The sequence below is a fragment of the Erinaceus europaeus genome, chromosome 16, assembly GCF_950295315.1.
Source record: "Erinaceus europaeus chromosome 16, mEriEur2.1, whole genome shotgun sequence".
Taxonomy (NCBI): domain Eukaryota; kingdom Metazoa; phylum Chordata; class Mammalia; order Eulipotyphla; family Erinaceidae; genus Erinaceus; species Erinaceus europaeus.
The window spans coordinates 39107857-39127871 of record NC_080177.1 but is presented as its reverse complement, the minus strand read 5'-3'; the positions used below and the strand labels follow the sequence as shown (position 1 = coordinate 39127871).

The 20015-nt window shown below is 36.5% G+C and overlaps 1 protein-coding gene across 5 annotated transcripts in view; it reads left to right on the top strand.

The window, feature by feature from the left end:
• The window catches only part of KTN1 (kinectin 1), a 130079-nt gene extending 112886 nt beyond the window's left edge, over positions 1 to 17193 (top strand). For 3 of the 5 annotated variants that reach the window (XM_060174926.1, XM_060174928.1, XM_007538459.3), the window contains 6 exons: positions 222 to 305; positions 460 to 543; positions 3995 to 4078; positions 6585 to 6677; positions 7471 to 7592; positions 16695 to 17193. In XM_060174926.1, coding sequence (XP_060030909.1) covers positions 222 to 305; positions 460 to 543; positions 3995 to 4078; positions 6585 to 6677; positions 7471 to 7572 — 447 coding nt within the window. In that variant the 3' untranslated portion in view covers positions 7573 to 7592; positions 16695 to 17193. The remainder of the gene's footprint in view (positions 1 to 221; positions 306 to 459; positions 544 to 3994; positions 4079 to 6584; positions 6678 to 7470; positions 7593 to 16694) is intronic. The other 2 variants (XM_060174929.1, XM_060174927.1) reach the window with 1 other exon arrangement.
• The last annotated feature ends 2822 nt before the right edge of the window (positions 17194 to 20015 follow it).

The window sequence follows — 20015 nt, the reverse complement described above, 5'->3', positions numbered from 1 at the left end:
CATTAGTATGTTTTGCATTCACTTTAAGCCTTAATGTCCTGAATCTGTGCTTTAATTTTTAAAAAATTGAATGTTGTATTTATTATCGTGTTAAGAGTATCTTGGGCAATATTTAAGAGAATATGGCATGAATATGAAAGTAACTTTACATTGTGAGGGAAGCTTATTATGAGAAGCAATCGTAACTGTGCTTAACTTTACTTTTTTTGTTGTATTGATAGCTAAGAAGAGACCGAGAAAATTTGGAGATGGAACTAGAGAAGGCAGAGATTGAACGATCTACCTATGTTACAGAAGTCAGAGAGGTACTTAACAGTAGAATTTTTTCAACCTTGTTCTCAATTCAAGATAAGTTTGTAATGGAATGAAAAATATTTTAGTATAAGTTGCTTATGCCAGAGCTTCCAAGTAGTATATTAAACATGGGAGATCAATCTCAAACTCTAAACTTCATTTCAGCTGAAAGATCTGTTGACTGAATTGCAGAAAAAACTTGATGATTCATATTCTGAAGCAGTAAGACAGAATGAAGAGCTAAATTTGGTAAGAAGTTTGTTCTCCACTGGGTATGAAGTAGGCTCTGAAAACACTTGTGTTGACATGTGGAGAAACCATTCAAACTTTTCCTCCTTGCTAACATCTTTAGCTTGGCGTTTTTGTAAGTTTAAGATAATCTTCATATTCTGACAACTCCTGAGAAATAATCTTTTCTTTTCTTGGCTTCTAAGATGATTCTACTTTTCTCAGCTCCTAACAGTGGCATGTTTGGCTTGCAACTTTTCTTTCCAAGAAATTGTCTGTGTTTTATAAAATATAACTTTGTAAATAGCATCTTTTTCAGTGAGTGAAGAAATAAAAGTTTGGCTGAGTTGCAAAGATTCCTAGACTGTTAGAGATAATGGGACCTTGGGACTGGGTGGTGGTGCACCAGGTTTGAGTGCAGGTGTTAGATAACAAGACCTCTAATTTTCTTTCTTTTTTTTTTTCTTTTTTTTTTTTAACAGTGAATACCCAATATATTTTTAATGAAAACAACAACATTCAATTTTATTAGGTCATTATTACAGACAACCCCCCCCCCAAAAAAAAAAATCATAGACATCATCAATATATTTGACTAAAACATTGTGGCAGGGTGGTAGTGCACCGGTTTAAGTGCACAGGTGCGGAGCGCAAGGACCAGCTCAAGGATCCCGGTTCAGACCTAATTTTCTAACTGGAAGGAGATTATTGAAAGTTGATGATATAGTTCATTTAGTAATCCAACCCACTTTTTAAAAATATATTAATTAGTATTTCTTTAAGTTATAGAAAGCAAAAGTTTTGAATTTCTTAAGATTTATTTTCATAAGGAAGAGACACCAGAGTATTGTTAAGTTCTGCCATGTGGTGATGCTAGGGATTGAACTTGGACTCTGAAGTCTCAGCTTTTCAAGTCTAGTGTACCTTCATTGTGCTATTTTCCCACCCTCTTTTTTAAAGATTATTTATTTATTTATGAGAACCAGTGCATCACTATGGCTTGTGGATTGTATTCATAGGATGAGATTTGGAATTCACTCCCAAGTCTGCAGGTCTGGCCACTCCTGTACCACCTCCTGGGTCATGTGGAATTCTTCATCATCAGCATTTATCATTTATGTAGAGACCCTAAAGTTTTAGACTTTAAGATACTGAAGTTTGCTTGATGACTTATTTATAAAAGCAGAATACTCTGTATTGCCATTCTTAAATTTTCTAGAATTTATACTGATTAAAGCACCATTAGTTACTAGAAGACTTGAATATATTACACTGTATTTCAAATGGCAATCATCATATCTTTCTGTGACTTAAAGTTATAGCACATTATTAGTTTTTTGCTTGCTTGTTTGTTTTACTAGAATAGAAAGATCCCTTCTCCCAATTTAGCCCCTACCCAGTTTGGGATTTTTTTTCATTAGTGCCACCATATGTGTATCAAAGAAAACTTGTTGAATAGATTGTTGGTTACCAGTTGTCTTTCTGTTAATGGTGATAATTTATGGGAATCAATTTCCAGAGTAGGTTTTTATGAAATGTGTAGAAAGAACCTTATGCACATGCACACACTTTTTTTTTTTTTACCTTGATTGTGCTCATTCCCATTGGAATGCCAGACTAGTTTTTTTAAAAAAAATTTTTATTTATAAAAAGGAAACATTGACAAGACCATAGGATAAGAGGAGTATAACTCCACACAATTCCCACCACCACCAGATCTCCATATCCTATCCCCTCCCCTGATAGCTTTCCTATGCTTTATCCCTCTGGGAGTATGGACCCAAGGTGGTCCATTGTGGGATGTAGAAGGTTGAAGGTCTGGCTTCTGTAATTGCTTCCCTGCTGAACATGGGCATTGACTGGTCAATCCATATTCCCAGCCTGCCTCTCTCTTTCCCTAGTAGGGTGGGCCTCTGGGGAAGCAGACCTCCAGGACACATTGGTGGGGTTGGCCAGACTAGTTTTATACATGTTTGTTTCACATTGCACAGTCCAGGAGTTTATGATGTGCTTAAAATAATTTCCAGCCATAATTATTGAGTAACTTATGTTTATCATTGATGTTTAGTGGCTGACTCATAAAATCTAAACAATTTCACTTGAGTTGAGTGTCCGCAACCCCTCCCCCCTTCCACCAGAGTAGCTCAGCTCTGTCTTGTGGTAGTGCTGGGGATGAAACATGGGGCCTTGGAATCTCAGGCATGAAAGTCTTTTGCATAACCATTATACAGTCTACACAGCCTTTTGTTGAGTTTTTAGTTGGCCTCAACTGATGATTCCTTAATACTTTTGTACCATTTCTTCTGTCAAGAAGCTGTTCTCTTTTTGGGGGGAGGGGGTCCCCCCCCTTGGGCTTATACTCCTTTAGTTTTTCTATTTCTTTGCTTAGTATAACTGTGGCCACATTTTAGGATAAATTTATTGTGTTCATTTATTCTTACTTTGTGTGCTCTTTGGCAGAGGAATAGCCTCTCTGATGTATTAAATCAGATTTTACTAAAAGAAAGCCTAAACATTTGGGTATTTAAATAGGGTCACCAAAGTAATTGGAGGTAGGTATACAACTAGGATTTTGTACATGTGTGGTTTCACTACTCCTGAGCAGTGTTTTTTTAATTTATTTTATTTTTATAAATTGATGCTGAGCATTTTTTTTCCTTCATTCAGATAGAGAGGGAGAGATACTACAATATTGGAACTTCCCCTGTTGTCATGATACCTCTGATATGGTTCTGGGGCTTGAACCTTGGAGTAAATGTAAGGCACTTGCCCTACTGTGGGAGGTAAAAAGCAGTTTGATAAGTTTAATAAGTTACTTTTTGTCAATGCAGTTAATTTCCCTCATTCATATTCAACTGAACAGTTATATGGAGGCAACATATATTAACACCAGCATTTTATAGAGCTTTATTTTGACAACTTGATTATCCAGAAGTATTGAGATATCTCTTGTCATAAATTACTATGTTCAATGAAATCAGTTCAAGGTGATCAGCAGTTAATTTTTTTTGAAGTTTTGTTTTCCTTGGTTTTCATTTTACTAGATAGATGATCTGGTTAAATTTTTTAAAATAATACAAAATTTAATTTTATAGGCTAAGAAAGCTTTAAACACTAATTGGTAAAATTTTAAGCTACTTAGCTAATTGAAATATGTACAAATAACTTCATGAGTAGTGAATAGTAATACTTTGAAGATACTTTACTAGAAATTGATGGTTTGTCTTTCTATTTGTAGTTTTATACTTGAAACTGAAGTTCATTGCTGTAACTTCTTACATTTAGCTTTACAGATGGGGACCTCCACTGCTTTGCTTCTCTGTAAATCTGGCACAACATACTATTTAATCCACTGTGCATAATAACTGATAGCCATCCTTTCTTTCTCAATCATTCTTGAGTCATAGAGGTCTCAGCACAATCAAAGAAGGATGCAAATTAAATTAATAGTGGTGCTTCTTTATTTTTACAGTTAAAGACACAGTTAAATGAAACACTCACAAAACTTAGAATGGAACAAAATGAGAGACAGAAGGTAGCTGGTGATTTGCATAAGGTAAGAAACTACTTGTTCTAACAATGTCAAATCATACTCTTTTTTGTACTTGTTTACTAATCTGACTTTGATCTTTTGTGTTATTATTATTCACTTGGAAATTTAAGCCTACCTCTTTGAATCTAAACATTTTGACTTGTTTTTCCATTTTTTCTTAATTTGCTTCATCAGTTATATATAATTGCTTTATAAATGTAAGTTCTAAATTCAAAGTTATTTTTCTATTTTATTTTTCTTGTCTCCAGGGATTTTCTGAGACTTTGTGCCTGCACAAGTCCACTGGTTCTGGAAGACTCTTCATTTATTTATTTCAGATAAGAAAGGACAGTTTGGGGGACGGGTAGTAGGCCTAGGGTGGGGGGGAGGAGCTGGAGTGGCACCACAGCACTATTTGACCACTCTGAACGCCTCCCTTTGTGTGTTGCTCCTCACACTCAGCTTTTTACATGGTAAAAAGTGTGTGCTCTGTCTCCTGGTGAACTATCTTCTCCCCTCAAGTTCTTTTAAAAATTTGGTCACATTAGGGGGGCCAGGCGGTAGCGCAGCAGGTTAAGCGCACATGGTGCAAAGTGCACTGACGGGCATAAGGAACCCGGTTCTAGCCCTTGGATCCCTACCTGCAGGGGGGGGTCGCTTCACAGGTGGTGAAGCAGGTCTGCAGGTGTTTGTCTTCCTCTCCCCCTCTGTTTTCCCTTCCTCTCTCCATTTCTGTGTCCATTTCTCTGTCCTGTCCAACAACAACAGCAACAGCAATGATAACAACGATAAACAACGGGGCAACAAAAAGAAAAAAATAGCCTCCAGGAGCAGTGGATTCATAATACAGGCACTGAGCCCCAGCAATAACCCTGGAGACAAAAAAAAGAGGTCATATTATTGAGATCTACTTAGTCATTTACAAATTATGCTTCTTTTGATCTTATGAATCTAAAAGATAAATTGAATGATAATATTTTTAACATTTATGCCTTTTATTTCTTTGTAAAAATACACTTACTCTTACATATAATCTTAGGATTACACTTTATTCTTTGTGTTAGATTGACAAGTTATTTGTAATAGTTTTGATAATTTTTAATTGTATAATTAATATATATTAAAGCTGCTTTAGAGCCGTAGTTATGTTTATGTAAGATACAGTTATTCTGTGTGATTATAATTGCTATGTGAAAATATAGGAATCTATATTTTATAATATAAAATAATGCATAATATAAAATGATATATTTATAATCATTAGTTCAGATTATTTTTGGTGCTATTATCAGCAAATAAAGTTTGCTTTTATCAAAGTTCAGACTTAATTATATTCTGTATTGTCAAGGTTGTGCAGTCTAATTCAGTTTTATATGTGATTTTTAATTTTTGATCTTTGGATATAAAATATAAAACATGCAATTTTTACCTAGCAATTTAGTTTCTCAGGAGGTACTGCAGTAGTAATTAACAGATTGTCAAAGACATGAATATGCCATGTTAACTTATGATAAAATTGGCAACAATTGGTGATGGTGAACTTTCTTTGTACATTTATCTGTATTATAGAAATAGAATGCAACACATCTGGTTGGAAATGTAAAAATTTGCAGATGTGAAGAAAATAAGATATTTAGTAAAACAAAAATAGTATGAAAAAAATCATGATTTTATAATATTCTACCTATTTTTTTAAAACTTATTTTTATTTTATTTACTTCTTATTGGATAGAGGCAGAAGTTGAGAGGGGAGGGGTAGATAATAGAGAAAGAGAGAGACACCTGTAACCCTGATTCACAGGGGCTTGAACCTGGGTCCAAATATGCTTAACTAGGTGCACCACTGCCTGCCCCTGTCTATTATTATTATTATTATTATTTTTTAGAATACTGCATGCTAGAGGGACTTAGGCCAGAGCTTGATGAACCCACAAACTAATTTAGTATTTGTAGGCCACATGGTTTTTCACATTTTTTTTTATTTGCTTGTGAAATATAACACTTTAAAAATATAAAAAGCTAAAAAAATATATAAAAAGTATGCTTAGCTTGTAAGCATACAAAAATCAGACTAGCCGGGGGTCAGGTGGTGGTGCACCTGGTTGAGTGTTACAGTGCACAAGGATCTAAGTTTGAGCTCCCCAGTCCCCACCTACAGGGGGAATGCTTTGCAAGTGGTGAAGCAAGCAGTGTTGCAGGTATGTCTCTGTCTCTCCCTCTCGATTTCTGGCTGTCTTTATCCAGTAAATAAAAATAAAGATTATATATATATATATATATATATATATATATATATATATATTTTTTTTTTTTTTAATTAGACTAGCCAGATTGTGCTGACTCTTGATATAGACTAATGTTCCGTCAACTGTTGTTTTTATTTAGGAGGCTATTTTTATTTTGGAGAAAAACCCAAGTAGGTTGGTTTTGCATTATATTTTGAGAAGACTAATCATAAAATATGTAAGAACATCACTAATTTTTACTCAGACATTCCCATTTAGAGGCTGTCATATTGCTTTCTTTACAGGCTCAACAGTCAGTAGATCTTATTCAATCAAAAATAGTCAAAGCTGCTGGAGACACTACTGTTATTGAGAATAGTGAGGTTTCCCCAGAAGTGGTATGACATTTTTTAACTCTACATCTTTGGGATGATTACTTTGTAAATTATGTGAATAAAATTATATCTCTGTAATATGCTTTCATCATTTAAATACTGGAGATTATCTTTTTTTTTAATAACCTATCATTAACAGAACATCTCTCAGAATTGCAATGCTTTTATTAATGTTTCTTTTCACTTAGTTTATCGAAATGTAATATAGACTTTCAGGTTCACGTTTGGAGTTACTATGTTAGACTTCTTTATAGAAACTGATAGTTTATGGTTGAATCGTTTATGGTTGAATCTTGGCTGTGTTGGTTAGTAGCTGTGCGACTTTGGGCAAATTGCTACCCTGGTCTTTTAGTTGCCTCTTCTGTAAAAGTCGATGATAATAATAGTGCCTTTCTCGTGGAATTACTGAAAGGAATTAATGAATTACTATATAAAATACTTGGTAACATAATAGTGTTTAGCTCTTAGTAGGATCTTAATATATGTGATCAAGAATTTTTTCTTTGACTGCTGACAAATTTGTGTTCTAAATACTTTGGTAAGATTTGGGGGAAAAAACTTTTTTTTTCCTCTTAAAATGTCTGTCAATTCCCTCCCCGCCCCCAGAGAGATAGATGTATTTACATCTAGCTTTTTCCCGTTGTGACTTGGCATAAAGTGAACTGTACCATTAGATAGTAGTAAGATTTTGTAATTAATTTTCTTTTCATTTTTTATATTTTTCATGTTTGTATTAAATATAAAATATTTTCTGTCCTTGGTTGTAATTGTCCTTTCCTTCTGACTTCTTTTCTAGGACTCTTCTGAGAAAGAAACAATGGCAATAAGTCTAAATCAAACTGTAACACAGTTACAACAGTTGCTTCAGAAAGTAAACCAACAGCTTACAAAGGAGTAAGATCACTTATCAGGGTTTAGGTAAGACTAACTGAAGTAGTAGTATTGTCTGGTCAGTTGACATAGTGCATATGCATATGTTTATGTAGTACATGTTTACCATAAATACAGGGACTCTCACTGTCTTAGAGGAAATATTCTGTTTCTCTCTCAGAACTTCTAGATGGCAACTATAGCTTCCTGGAAGTTTTATTTTTATATATATTTTAATCTTGCAAATTGCAGGGGGTGGTGTTCTTTATCTTTGCTTCTTTTGACTTTACTATTTTTTTTTTAAATAAAATATATCTTTGTTTTGTTCATTGCCACAGTGCCTGCAACTGTATATATGTGATTTAAAATATGACTTGGCAAAATAAAGTGAATATAGCATTTTGCTGTGCTAAGATGGTGAACTAAAACTCAGATCATAATTTCTTTAAATTGAAAGCTACATTTTATTTCTTTGCTTGTGGGAAATCAAGAAAACTATTGAAATTTTTTTGTATTAGTGATTTAATACTGATTTACAAAATTATGAGATAAGAGGGGTATAATTCCACATCATTTCTACCACCAGAGTTCTGTGTTCCCATTCTCTTAAATTTTTGCTTCCAGGGTTATCACTGGGGCTCAGTGCAAGCACTACAAATCCACTGCTCTTGGTGGTCATTTTTTACATTTTATTGGATAGGCCAGAGAGAAATTGAGAGGGAAGAGGGAGATAGAGACACCTGCAGATCTGCCTTTGCCACTTCTGAAGTGTTCTCACTCCAGGTGAAGAGCTAGGGTCTTGGGCTTGGATCCTTGCACAGATCTTTGCGATTAGTACTATGTGCACTTAACTGGGTGCACCATCACTTGGTGAACACCCCCCGGCCCCCCCCCCCCCCCCCCCCGTCCTTATTCTCTCCTCTGGAAATTGCATTAGTTCTTCCAAGATTTTCTATAACTTATCTATCTATATTTTCATGTATTTTTTTTTTTCTGTGATCCTGCCTTTTCCTAAGTCACAGCTACTACTTCTGCATGTGTCATTCTCCCCCCCACCCCCTTTCTCACTCTGGGTCCTGGGTCCTGAGTCCTGATGAAATTGGCATTCAGAGCCCTCTGATCATCTTCCCCTAATGTTTCACACACACACACCCTGGGAGTATAGGCCAAAATTCCTTCTGGGGTAGGTGGAAGGTCTGGCTTCTGTAATTGCTTCTTTGCTGGATGTGGGCATTGGCAGATGGATCCATACCCCCAGTTTGTTTCTGTTTTTCCCTAGTAGGGCAGGGCTCTGGGGAATTGAGGTTCCAGGACATAATGGTGAGATCATCTGCCCAGGAAGTTCAGAATGAAATTGTAGTAGCATCCACAACTTGGTGTCTGTGGATTAGTGAGTTTCTAGAGAGATTTGTTTGTATTTTGAGCTTTCAGGTGTTTTTTGTTTGTCTCTTTGTTTTTTTTTTGTTTGTTTGTTTTGTTTTGTCCTAGTTTATAAGGAGCATAACCTGAAATGGTTCCTACTCTATAGCCACACCTCTGGAAGTCCCTTAGCATGGCTTCTTAAGTCCAGAAAACCAGTTTCTAACTCCTGAAATGAGAGTTTTTAATTGAGGATAAATCCATTATTAATTCAACCATGTTGTGAGTTTGTTGCCTATATTAACAAAAAAGGGGGGAAAAACCTTGATTTGTTGACACTTTAAAATAACTTCCAGTTACTGAATGAGGATTTATTTATTAACATTTTTATTGGGTGCCCTAGTGGTTTACAGTGCAGTTGCTGACACTTCTCCCTCTGGAAGTTCGTGCAACAGGACCACAGGGCTCTCTTTACTCTCTCCCTCTGGCTCCTTCCCCCGAGTCCTTTGCTTTGGTGCAGTACTATCCAACAGCTCAGGCTGTGCTCTGTATTTAAATTCCACCTGTAAGTGAGATCATTTGGTGTTTACCTTCCCTTTTTGGCTTGGCTCACTTAGCATGATGCCTGCCCTCAGGTTCCATGCAAGATGGGGCAAGAGTAACTTAGTAACTTTTTAACACTTGAGTTACATCTATGTCTACACTTTATCAGCCATTCAATCTGGGTTGCATCCAAGTTTTGGCTGTTACAAATTGTGCTCTTTTGAATATAGGTATATAGAAATCTCTTCTATAGGTTTTTTTCATTTCTTGTAGGTAAATACCCAGGGGGAAAATTGCTGAATCATTTCTAGTATTTAGAAAAATCTTCAGATATTTTCACAAGAGTTAAACCAATTTACATTCCTACTAGCAGTGCAGAGGGTTTTTGTTACCTCATTTTCACTTGTCTTATGAATGACTTAAGTTTCACTGCTTTGAGCAATGAAAATATTTTTTTTTACTTTTTTTTTATTTTTTATTTAAGAAAGGATTAATTAACAAAATAGGGTAGGAGGGGTACAATTCCATACAATTCCCACCACCCAATCTCCATTTCCCACCCCCTCCCCTGATAGCTTTCCCATTTTCTATCCCTCTGGGAACATGGACCCAGGGTCATTGTGGGTTGCAGAAGGTAGAAGGTCTGGCTTCTATAATTGCTTCCCCGCTGAACATGGGCGTTGACTGGTCAGTCCATACTCCCAGTCTGCCTCTCTTTCCCTAGTAGGGTGTGTCTCTGGGGAAGCTGAGCTCCAGGACACATTGGTGGGGTCTTCAGTCTAGGGAAGCCTGGCCGGCATCCTGATGACATCTGGAACCTGGTGACTGAAAAGAGAGTTAACATACGAAGTCAAACAAATTGTTGAGCAATCATGGACCCAAAGCTTGGAATAGTGGAGAGGAAGTGTTAGGGAGGTACTCACTGCAAACTCTAGTGTACTTCTGCTTTCAGGTATATATTTTGCAGTAGTTTACGGATACGTGTGAACATAAGCTCTCTCTCACAGAAACTGGTGTATATCTAGGTTTTGGGACTTTGTTAGAAAGTGAACCACCTGAGATGAAATTAGAGTATACTATGAAAGGAAAGGTCTCACCTGAGTAATGAAGTTGAAGGGTTGTCATTCCACACGTGAAGTCTCTGAACACAGTCTGAAGTGAAGCATGTTGAGGTGGCAATCATTGTGTTGGTTAGGTTGTGATCGGCAGATGCAGTATTATTTGATATGGATTGGGAGAGGCATACGGGAAAGTGGGCCCTATCCAAGGGTTCCAGGACTGGTGGAAGTAGAGGCTCTATAGTGGAGTTGTGAGGTTCCTGCTGTCTTAGGGTTCAAAAAGACAATCGATAGTTAATGTTATCATCACATTATTTGCTAATTGGGTTAACTTTGAAAAGTCCTTTTGTTAGGGTTTGCTGTACAGTACCCAGTATCTTGTATATAGCTGTGCTATTGGGAAAATACTTTATGTGTTTATATGTTGAATATTTTTTCTTTTTTTTTTTTAATTTTTTTCCTCTTTTGTTACTTTTGTTGTTTATCGTCCTTGTTATTATTGCTGTCGTTGTTGTTGGGTAGGACAGAGAGAAATGGAGAGAGATGGGGAAGACAGGGAGAGAAAGACAGACACCTGCAGACCTGCTTCACCGATTGTGAAGGGACTCCCCTACAGGTGGAGAGCCGGGGGCTTGAACCTGGATCCTTGCGCCAGTCCTTGTGCTTTGCAGCACATGTGCTTAACCCACTGTGCCACTGCCCAGCTCCCTAAATATTTCTTTTTTAAAAATTTCGTTATCTTTATTTGTTGGATAGAGACAGCCAAAAATTGAGAGGGAAGGGGGTGATAGTGAGGGAGAGAGGCATAGAGACACCTGCAGCATTGCTTCACTACTTGTGAAGCTCTCCCCCTGCAGGTAGGGACCAGGGGCTTGAACCTGGGTCCTTGTGCATTGCAACATGTGAACTCAACCAGGTATGCCACCACGCAGCCCCTTGAAGATTTCAAATAGTTTTATTTGGAAGCATGATACTGTGGAGATCAGTGGCCATTGATATTCAAAAGGACAATTATCACAGAACAGTCTCTTTCAGAACCCATTCTTTTTTATTATTTATTTATATAATTTTTATTTATAAAATGGAAATGTTGATAAGACCATAGGATAAGAGGGGTATAATTCCACACAGTTCCTATCACCAGGACTCCCCAACACATCCCCCCTTGAAAGCTTTCTCATTCTTTATCCCTCTGGGAATATGGACCCAGGGTCATCATGGGGTGCAGAAGGTGGAAGGGTCTGGCTTCTGTAATTGCTTTTCTGTTGAACATGGGCATTGTTGGGTCAATCCATACTCCCAGCCTGTCTTTTTCTTTCCCTAAGGGCGCAAGGATCTGGGGAGGTGAGGAAGAACCCATTCTTTAGACTCCGATGAAGGCTCTCAGGATAGGTTTGCTATCCAGGAAAAGTTGGGATAAACTACCATTTTAATTCCCACAGGATATTCTGTCTTCTGTAGAATCTTATTTTCTGGCTGACTTTAACCTTTGTTCTTCTTTAAAATGCTATTTTAGCTTAGTTACCTCTAAGACTTCCTAGATAAGCTTAGCTTATTCTTTCAGTGTGTCAGCAAAAATAATTTCATCTTATTTCTTTATTCTTGGCAAGCTGACATATCAGTTGCCTAAAGTTAAATTTTTTGCTACATTATCCTCCTGTCCTAAATTAGAAAATAATCTTGCTTGCTGCTTCACTAGAAATTTCTCCTTCCCATGTCTTCAGTCATACACTCTCCATATGCTCCTTCTGTTAGTCTTGAAAATATGCTCAGATGTCTTTTTTTTAACTTCATACTTCCTTCAGGTTACCATGATGTTTCAAAATTTTCTTATAATAGGAAACTGTTATTACTGTGCTTACTTCTTTACTTGCTATTAAATTTTCTCCTGTCTTCTCTAGAATGATACCTCTTCCTGCCATTGCAATGAGACACTCCCACCATCGTCATTAGTGATTTTCCAATGGTTCTATCTAATATAGTCCCTTCTTTTGCATATGAAATACTAAAAAATTATGAAATATGCTAAATATGTTAAGGTCATTCAATTGGACAGGTATAGGGAAGGGCTGCTTTATGCCTTCCTTGCTTTAGATGCTGCCAAGATATCTGTTCAAGTAGCAAGGTCTTCTTTCCTATTTTCTTTCTCTTCTCATACACATGATTTCACTCATAATTACATTTTATGAACTATATTTGGCTGTCTGTTGCCATATTTGCCTTATGCTGATTATTACTAGCTACACCTTTGTATTTTAAAATTTTTTTCTCCTGATACAGAAAATTATAATATCTTATTAAAGGGAACACATATAGCCCAGCAACACAGCTTAGTAAGTTGCAGTGCAATTGGAACATAGGTCCTTTGAGTGATGACTGCATTCTTGGCATTCTTTTTATTAGCTGATGAACAGAAGTTCAAATTTGGTAAGGCTAGGTCTGGTTGGCCATTAGTCTGTCATGGATGACAGGTAGTGTGGATCGTATGAAAATAGAGTACCATCTGGCACTGGAGAACTAATTCCTTCTTTAGACTACCCAGCACTGACATGTAACCACATCTCTCTTCTTTATATCCTTTAATGTTTTATCCTTAACTGTCATTTTGCTTAAAATATGTCTTAAAATTACTGCTAGATTAAGTTGGAAATGACATTTTTTTAAATCATCAGAATGTAGGTAGACTAATATCTGATGCTAAGAAACATCTCTTCTTAGTGTATACTAAAAGTGTATATGAATTGTTTAAGATAATGATGTGCATATTCAGTAAGAGAAAATAATTAATTTGATTTGTGGTTTAGTAATGGTTTACAGTATTATAAGATTACAGGTGTGTAGTTCCACATTGCACCTACCATAAAAATTCTTCCTTCCCCTTCTTCTAGCGTTTGCCTTCCTTCCCCTTAGTGATAACCACTCTAGTTCTCACAAAGTTTTGGATACAGTTTAGCCGTGTGTGTGTGTGTGTGTGTGTGTTTCAGTTCTGTATATTTTATAATTGTCTTTCATTTCCTTACTTAACTTCACTAGGGAATCACCTCCAGTTCTATCCAGTTTGTCCTGAAGGACACACTACCATCTTTTTCAGTCATAGAGTACTATTCTATTATCCATGAATAAATATCCCCAATCTAAGAGAAAAGCTATTTTTAAAATGCAGAATGAGGGCAATGATATGCAGTAATTTAGTTTTTACATCCTAATACACAGTACATTGAAGTTCTTTGAGCCATCGTCATTAGTGATTTATGTACATTTATGTCCTTAATTTATAAGACATTAACCTTTCTTTCCTGTTTGGTATCTTCTTTCCCATTTCTCATCTCCCATATCCCCCAAAAAGAAAATTGTTATGTACCATCTTTTTTATTTTTTACTTTTTTTTTGTAGCTGTAGACTGGCAACACTGGTATTTTGTACTATACTTTTTTCCTTATGATTTATATATTCCCTGGTTTCTCTGTGAATATTTGACCACATTAGGAAATATTATTCTAGTGTTTCAGTTCATTTGTGCTGATGTAATAAAAACTTTGTAGACATGACAAACTTCTGTTTCTCATAGTTTATGAAACTGTAAAGTTTAAGATCTGAGTGTCACTTGCTCAAGGCCACTCAGCTGGGTAAACTGAGATTTAAATTGAGATGACCAGACCCCCTAGGCCAGTGTTTTTCCTCCCTCCCTGACCAAATTACAAATTGAGTGCTCCTGGCAGCCATTTCCCTCCTTTCTTTTGTTAATAGAGCCAGAGAGAAATGGGAAGGGAGAGAGGGAGAAAAAGAGACACCTGCAGCACTGCTTCACTGCTTGTGAAGCTTCCAACCTGTAGCTGGGGATGGGGACTTGAACCAAGGTCCTTGTTCATGGTAATGTGTGCACTCTACCAGGTGGGCCAGCATCCAGCACTCAGTGCCAGTGTTCTTATTCAGTGCTTCTGGTCTTCCTTCCTCTCATTGCTTTATTTTCTAATCAGTTAGTTCTCATTATTCCTTAAAGTTGGTGTTTGGTTTGTCAAGAGTGACCTATCCAGGGGGCCAGATGGTTAAGTGCACATAGTAAGAAGTGCAAGGACCTGTGCAAGGATCCCAGTTCAAGTACCTGCTCCCCAACTATGGGGGGGGGGTCCTTCACAAGTGGTGAAACAAGTATGCTGGTGTCTATTTTTTCTTCCTTTCTATCTTCCCCATCCCTCTCAATTTCTCTTTGTCCTATCAATTTAAAAAAAAAGCTTCCAGGAGCAGTGGATTTGTAGTGCCAGCACTGAGCCCAAGTGATAACCCTGGAGGCAAAAAATGAAGAGTGATCTATCCATATTATTCAGAAGCTGAGTTGAAAATTTATGTATGTATTATACACTTTCTGCCACTTGATGAAATTCTGCCACTATTTTATGATGAAATTGTTTCTAAAGGAGAAATATCTTATAGTTCAATTGATAGTAAGTTTTAATGTACCACATAAAACTCAAATTTACTAAACTTACATTGGCCAGATTTTTATTTATTAAATGGAAATTTTATTACAATATTTGTATAGTACTTCTTAGTTTAATGCACTGGGCTGTGTAGATTTCTAATCTAATCTTAGGGAAACATGATAGCCATAACTTTGCTTCCCCCTTTTTATTATGTTTATTTTTGTTTATTGGATAGGGGTAGTCAGAAATCAAGAGGGAAGGAGGAGATAAATAGGAAGAGAGACACCTGCAGACTTGCTTCACCACTCAGGAAGCTTTCCTCCTGGAGGTGGGGCCTAGGGACTTGAACTCTGGTCCTTGTACATTGTAACATGTTTGCTCAAGGAGGTGCACCACCACGGGGCCTCTGCCTTTTTTTAAAAAAGTGTAGTGCCAGGCAGTGAACTCAGGGCCTCATGCATGCTTAATACCTTTGAGCTGTCTCCACTGCTTAATTTGTATTCTTTATTTAGTGGGAGGGTTCAAAAGTCCCACTTCACCATTCATACTTTCCTCAGTGCTATGCATGGTACTTTCACGAGGTGTCAGGGATCTAACCCAGGATATTACATACATATGTGCACTTGACCCAATGAACTATTTCCTTTTTCTTCCTCGTTTTTTTTGTTTTGAAAAATCTCACACTTTCGAGTTGAAAGACAACACATACGTTTCATCTGTTTCGTTTCTATATGTAGATTTTGTTGGTGTCAAAACTATTTATCTACAGATACCATGACGTATTATTTCTCAGCATAGAGTCAATATACATCCAAGAATAAAGATCAAAAAATGCTCTATTGCAAATCCGTAGTACCATTAACATCCCTCAAAATAAAGTAGTTCTATAATATCATTTAATGCTAAAATACATGTTTTTCCAAGCATATTACTATTTTTTTTACTATTTTCTTCAAATCTGAAGCCAGTAAAAATTCATGTTGTACTGTTTTCTTTTTTATTTTATATCTTATTTATTATTTATTGAATAGAGATAGAAATTGAGAGGGAAGTGTGATGATAGAGAGGAGGAGAGACACCTGCAGTGCTGCTTCATTGCTTCTGAAGCATACAGGGGCTTAGACCCAGAGGTTCCTTGCTCAGTTGTAATATGTGCTCTCATCAGGTGCATTGCCTGGTCCCTGCTTGCTTGCTTTACTGACTTCTAAAAGAGAATTATTTCACGAGATAAGGATAGAGCAGGGATGGAAGGATGGCTGGTCAGAGCAACACTCTGGTGTACATGATGTTGGGGAATTGAACTTAAGACTTTATTTCTAAGCCTAAAGCTCTATCTCTACACCACTTCATGGACTACTCTCTATAACTTTTGAAGTTTAATTTCTTTCTTGATTTTATTTGACTTTGAAAGCTTCACATGGTCTCAGGTTTTTTCATCTGTGCAAAGTTATAAATTTCAGTCTTTTTCCACTATTATTACCTTAGGTTTATGGTCTCTCAAATAAGACTAACGAAATTGGATTTCTGGTGTTATTCTCTTTTGGTACTAAACATTTTCTAGTTTATTCATGGTTGGATCTGAAAATTTTGCCTCATATGTTAAAAAGAAAAGTTAGCTTTTCCTTTGCTTTTTGATTATCATGAGTTTTAATTCCTTTGACCGTAGTTAAAAGGACCATGCTAGATCAAATGAAATAATGTGTCTTTGGAGTTTGACAAATGTCTTCTGACTGTCATTTGTTTTAAAATTTCTTTCTGATCTTTTACAGAGTGAAGTAATTGAAGACAGTTCATTCGAGATAACCGAAGGCATTGTATTATATTTTGCCAAATTAAAGCCTTATTTATGTTTTCACCCTTTCTACTTTGTCAGAAACACTGAACAGAGTTTTGTCTTTTCTAATCCTTGTTAGACTACTGATTTAAAGAGAGAGAGAGGAAAAAAAAAAAGCCAACTCTGTGGATACCTTCAGAGTTTAGTTTTCTAATAAAAAAAAAAAAAGTTTGAATAATTAGACCTTTACATTCCTGAGGATAAAATAAACATGTATACTCTTTTATCTTATTTTGCTCAATAAAATTGTTCAGAAGATCAAAAGTAGTAAAGACATATAAAATTTAACATTTTAATACTGATGTTGTACAATGTTTTACTCACATTTTGAGGAGTAACTGCCTCTGACTTCAACTCAAGAAAAACACTTTTTTGTTGCTAATGTAATCAGTTTTTGTAATGACGTCAGCAAATAAAGGGAAGCTTATTATTCAGACTTGTTCTAATTTTTTATTGAGCTTTAACATTTCATTAGTACTATAGCTCAACATAATTTAGGACAGTTATTAATTGCAGTCTTTAAAGAATATAAATGTTGTTGTTTACACAACTTTAAGTAGAGCTCTGGTAAACTCTGACCAGAATTGCTTTGGGTCACAAAAAAAGACTGAGGCAAGTATTTAGGGGTCCAGGTTTAATCACCTTCAGTTTAGTGGAATTCTGGGCTGTTTAATGGCATTTGAAGTTTAATTTCTTTCATCATTTTATCTGACTTAGAAAGCTTCATATGCTTTTAGAAAATCTATGAAACAACTTCCCTCCCCCCTTAAAACAAGCCATTTTCTTATTTGTGGTTCATAGTGGATTACAAGGTTATACAAGTACAGGATATAATTCCAAACTGCACCCACCACCAAAGTTCTTTGCCCTCTCCCTCCCAAGGATAACTATCGTAGTTCTTACAAAGTCTTTAAGACCATATGTGAAACAACTTTTTAAAAACTGATATTTATATAAATATAATTATATATTATATATAAAACTAATTTAATTATATTTACTATATATATTTTTATTTATAAAATGGAAATATTGATAAGACCATAGGATAAAAGGGGTACAGTTCCACACAGTTCCCACCACCAGAGCTCCCTATCACATCCCCTCCTTTGAAAGCTTTCTTATTCTTTATCCCTCTGGGAGTATAGAGCCAAGATTATAGAACAGAACCAATTGTTGACTAATCATGAACCTCAAGGCATAAATATTGCAGATGAAGATTTGAAGTCTCTGCTTTGGAAAAAGCTAGTAGTCTATTTTAGGTATATTCCAAGGGCCCCTGACTTTACTAGTCTTTGTCTGAGCCTGACAGCTAACATGCAGGTGGACCCAAAATATTATTTGGGGAGATGGTGTCATAGTTGGAAAAAGGACTAGAAAGTTGGATCAGGGAAGAGAGTAGCTCCCAAATATGGGAAAAGTGTATAGATATTGCTAACTGTAAACCCAGATTTCATCTGGGGCCCATATTCAGCACAGGAGCCTATGTAACCTCTGCATCCCTGTAGGTCTGAGCTCACATTCTGTGGTCATGGCTAGGAACATTTCAGGCTGCACAAATTTCAGGACCCATCTTCCTTGAGTGGCAAAGGATAGGGTCAAACCTCCCTTCGGAGAATGGAACATTCCCTACCATTGTTGATCCACATTGAGGGCAAGGTCCTATGGTGGGGGGGGGTTTGCACAAAGGGGTCCATTATGTTGTTCCATATGGAGATAACCAGTAACAGTGGAGAGAGGGATCTGTTAGAGGTCTGGGATTCCCATCATGTCTGTGAGAATCCCTCTCCTTTACTAGGGTCCCAGATGATGGGGTGGCCTGGTTAGTGACCAAAAGTGGCCTTATCTAGCTTTTGTAGTCCTTACTTTGTCTGACAAGGTTAACTTTGGAGTGGTTGAGAGGAGTGAAATAGGGGGGTCAGAAGGGTATCTAGATCTAAGTAGAAACTATTTGATTAGGTACTTCATGATTTTTATATATAAATATAATTATATATCAAACTAATTTTATATTTTTACTGTATTTTTAAACTATAACAAAGCTTTTTAGTGTCATCAGATATATTGGACAGTTTATTACTGTTTTTGAAAAGTTGTATTAGAAAACAAACAAAAACTGATCCATTGAACCCTTCAGATAATAGGGGCCGATAGAAAAAAGAAGTAGAAATGTGAAAACCACGTAAGAACTCTTGAGATTACAAGAGGAATGGCATCACATTAAAGATATCCCAGAGTGGGATGAGAAATGGGGATAGAAATCCAATTTGAAGTAGTCGCTGTGACCTCACCTCCTGTGGGAAGAGCTGAACTTCCAGATAAATATAGGAAGCTCCTAGAGTCCCAAACAAAACAAGTCCAGCCATAACACAAGGCATAATTAAAACTTGCAAAATAAAAACCGTACTACAAGCACCTAGAAGCAAAGGAATTATATCTAAGGGAACTATGTAAGATTATCTGTGGACTTCTAAGTAGAAACCATACATGACAGAAGGAAATGTCTAGTTATTTAGAGATCTTAAGGAAGGCCTCCCTCCTCCCCATGTTATTAATGAGAGGTGATCCAGAGCGTCACTCTGGTTTAGGATGCAGGATAAAGCTCAAGGCCCCAGGCAGGTAAGTCCTGAAGTCTAGATGAAAAAATTTCAACTGAGAATACTTTTCTTCTAGATTATCACTTAGAGCTAAGTGATGGACAGTGTTAATGGAAAAACACTTTACCACCAGCAAATTTGTCCTGCAGAAAAACACTCATCAGACAAGATTTACAGATTCAAAAAAAAAAAAGGAAAAAAAAAGAAATGGATTGGTATTACATAATGGTAAATGCAACAAAAAATTCACATACGTAGCAAGTACAGGAGCATCAAAATACACCAAGCAATTGACAGAACTAAAAAGTGACTTGACAGTTAGAATAATAGAGGGTCTTAATAACCACTTAAAATCATAGACATAAGTAAACAGAAAAAGACAAGTCTTGGGAGTCGGGCTGTAGCGCAGCGGGTTAAGCGCATGTGGCGCAAAGCACAAGGACTGGTATAAGGATCCCGGTTCGAACCCCGGCTCCCCACCTGCAGGCGGTGAAGCAGGTCTGCAGGTGTCTATCTTTCTCTCCTCCTCTCTGTCTTCCCCTCCTCTCTCCATTTCTCTCTGTCCTATCCAACAACGACAACAATAATAATAACTACAACAATAAAACAACAAGGGCAACAAAAGGGAATAAATAAAATAAATATTTTAAAAAAAAAAG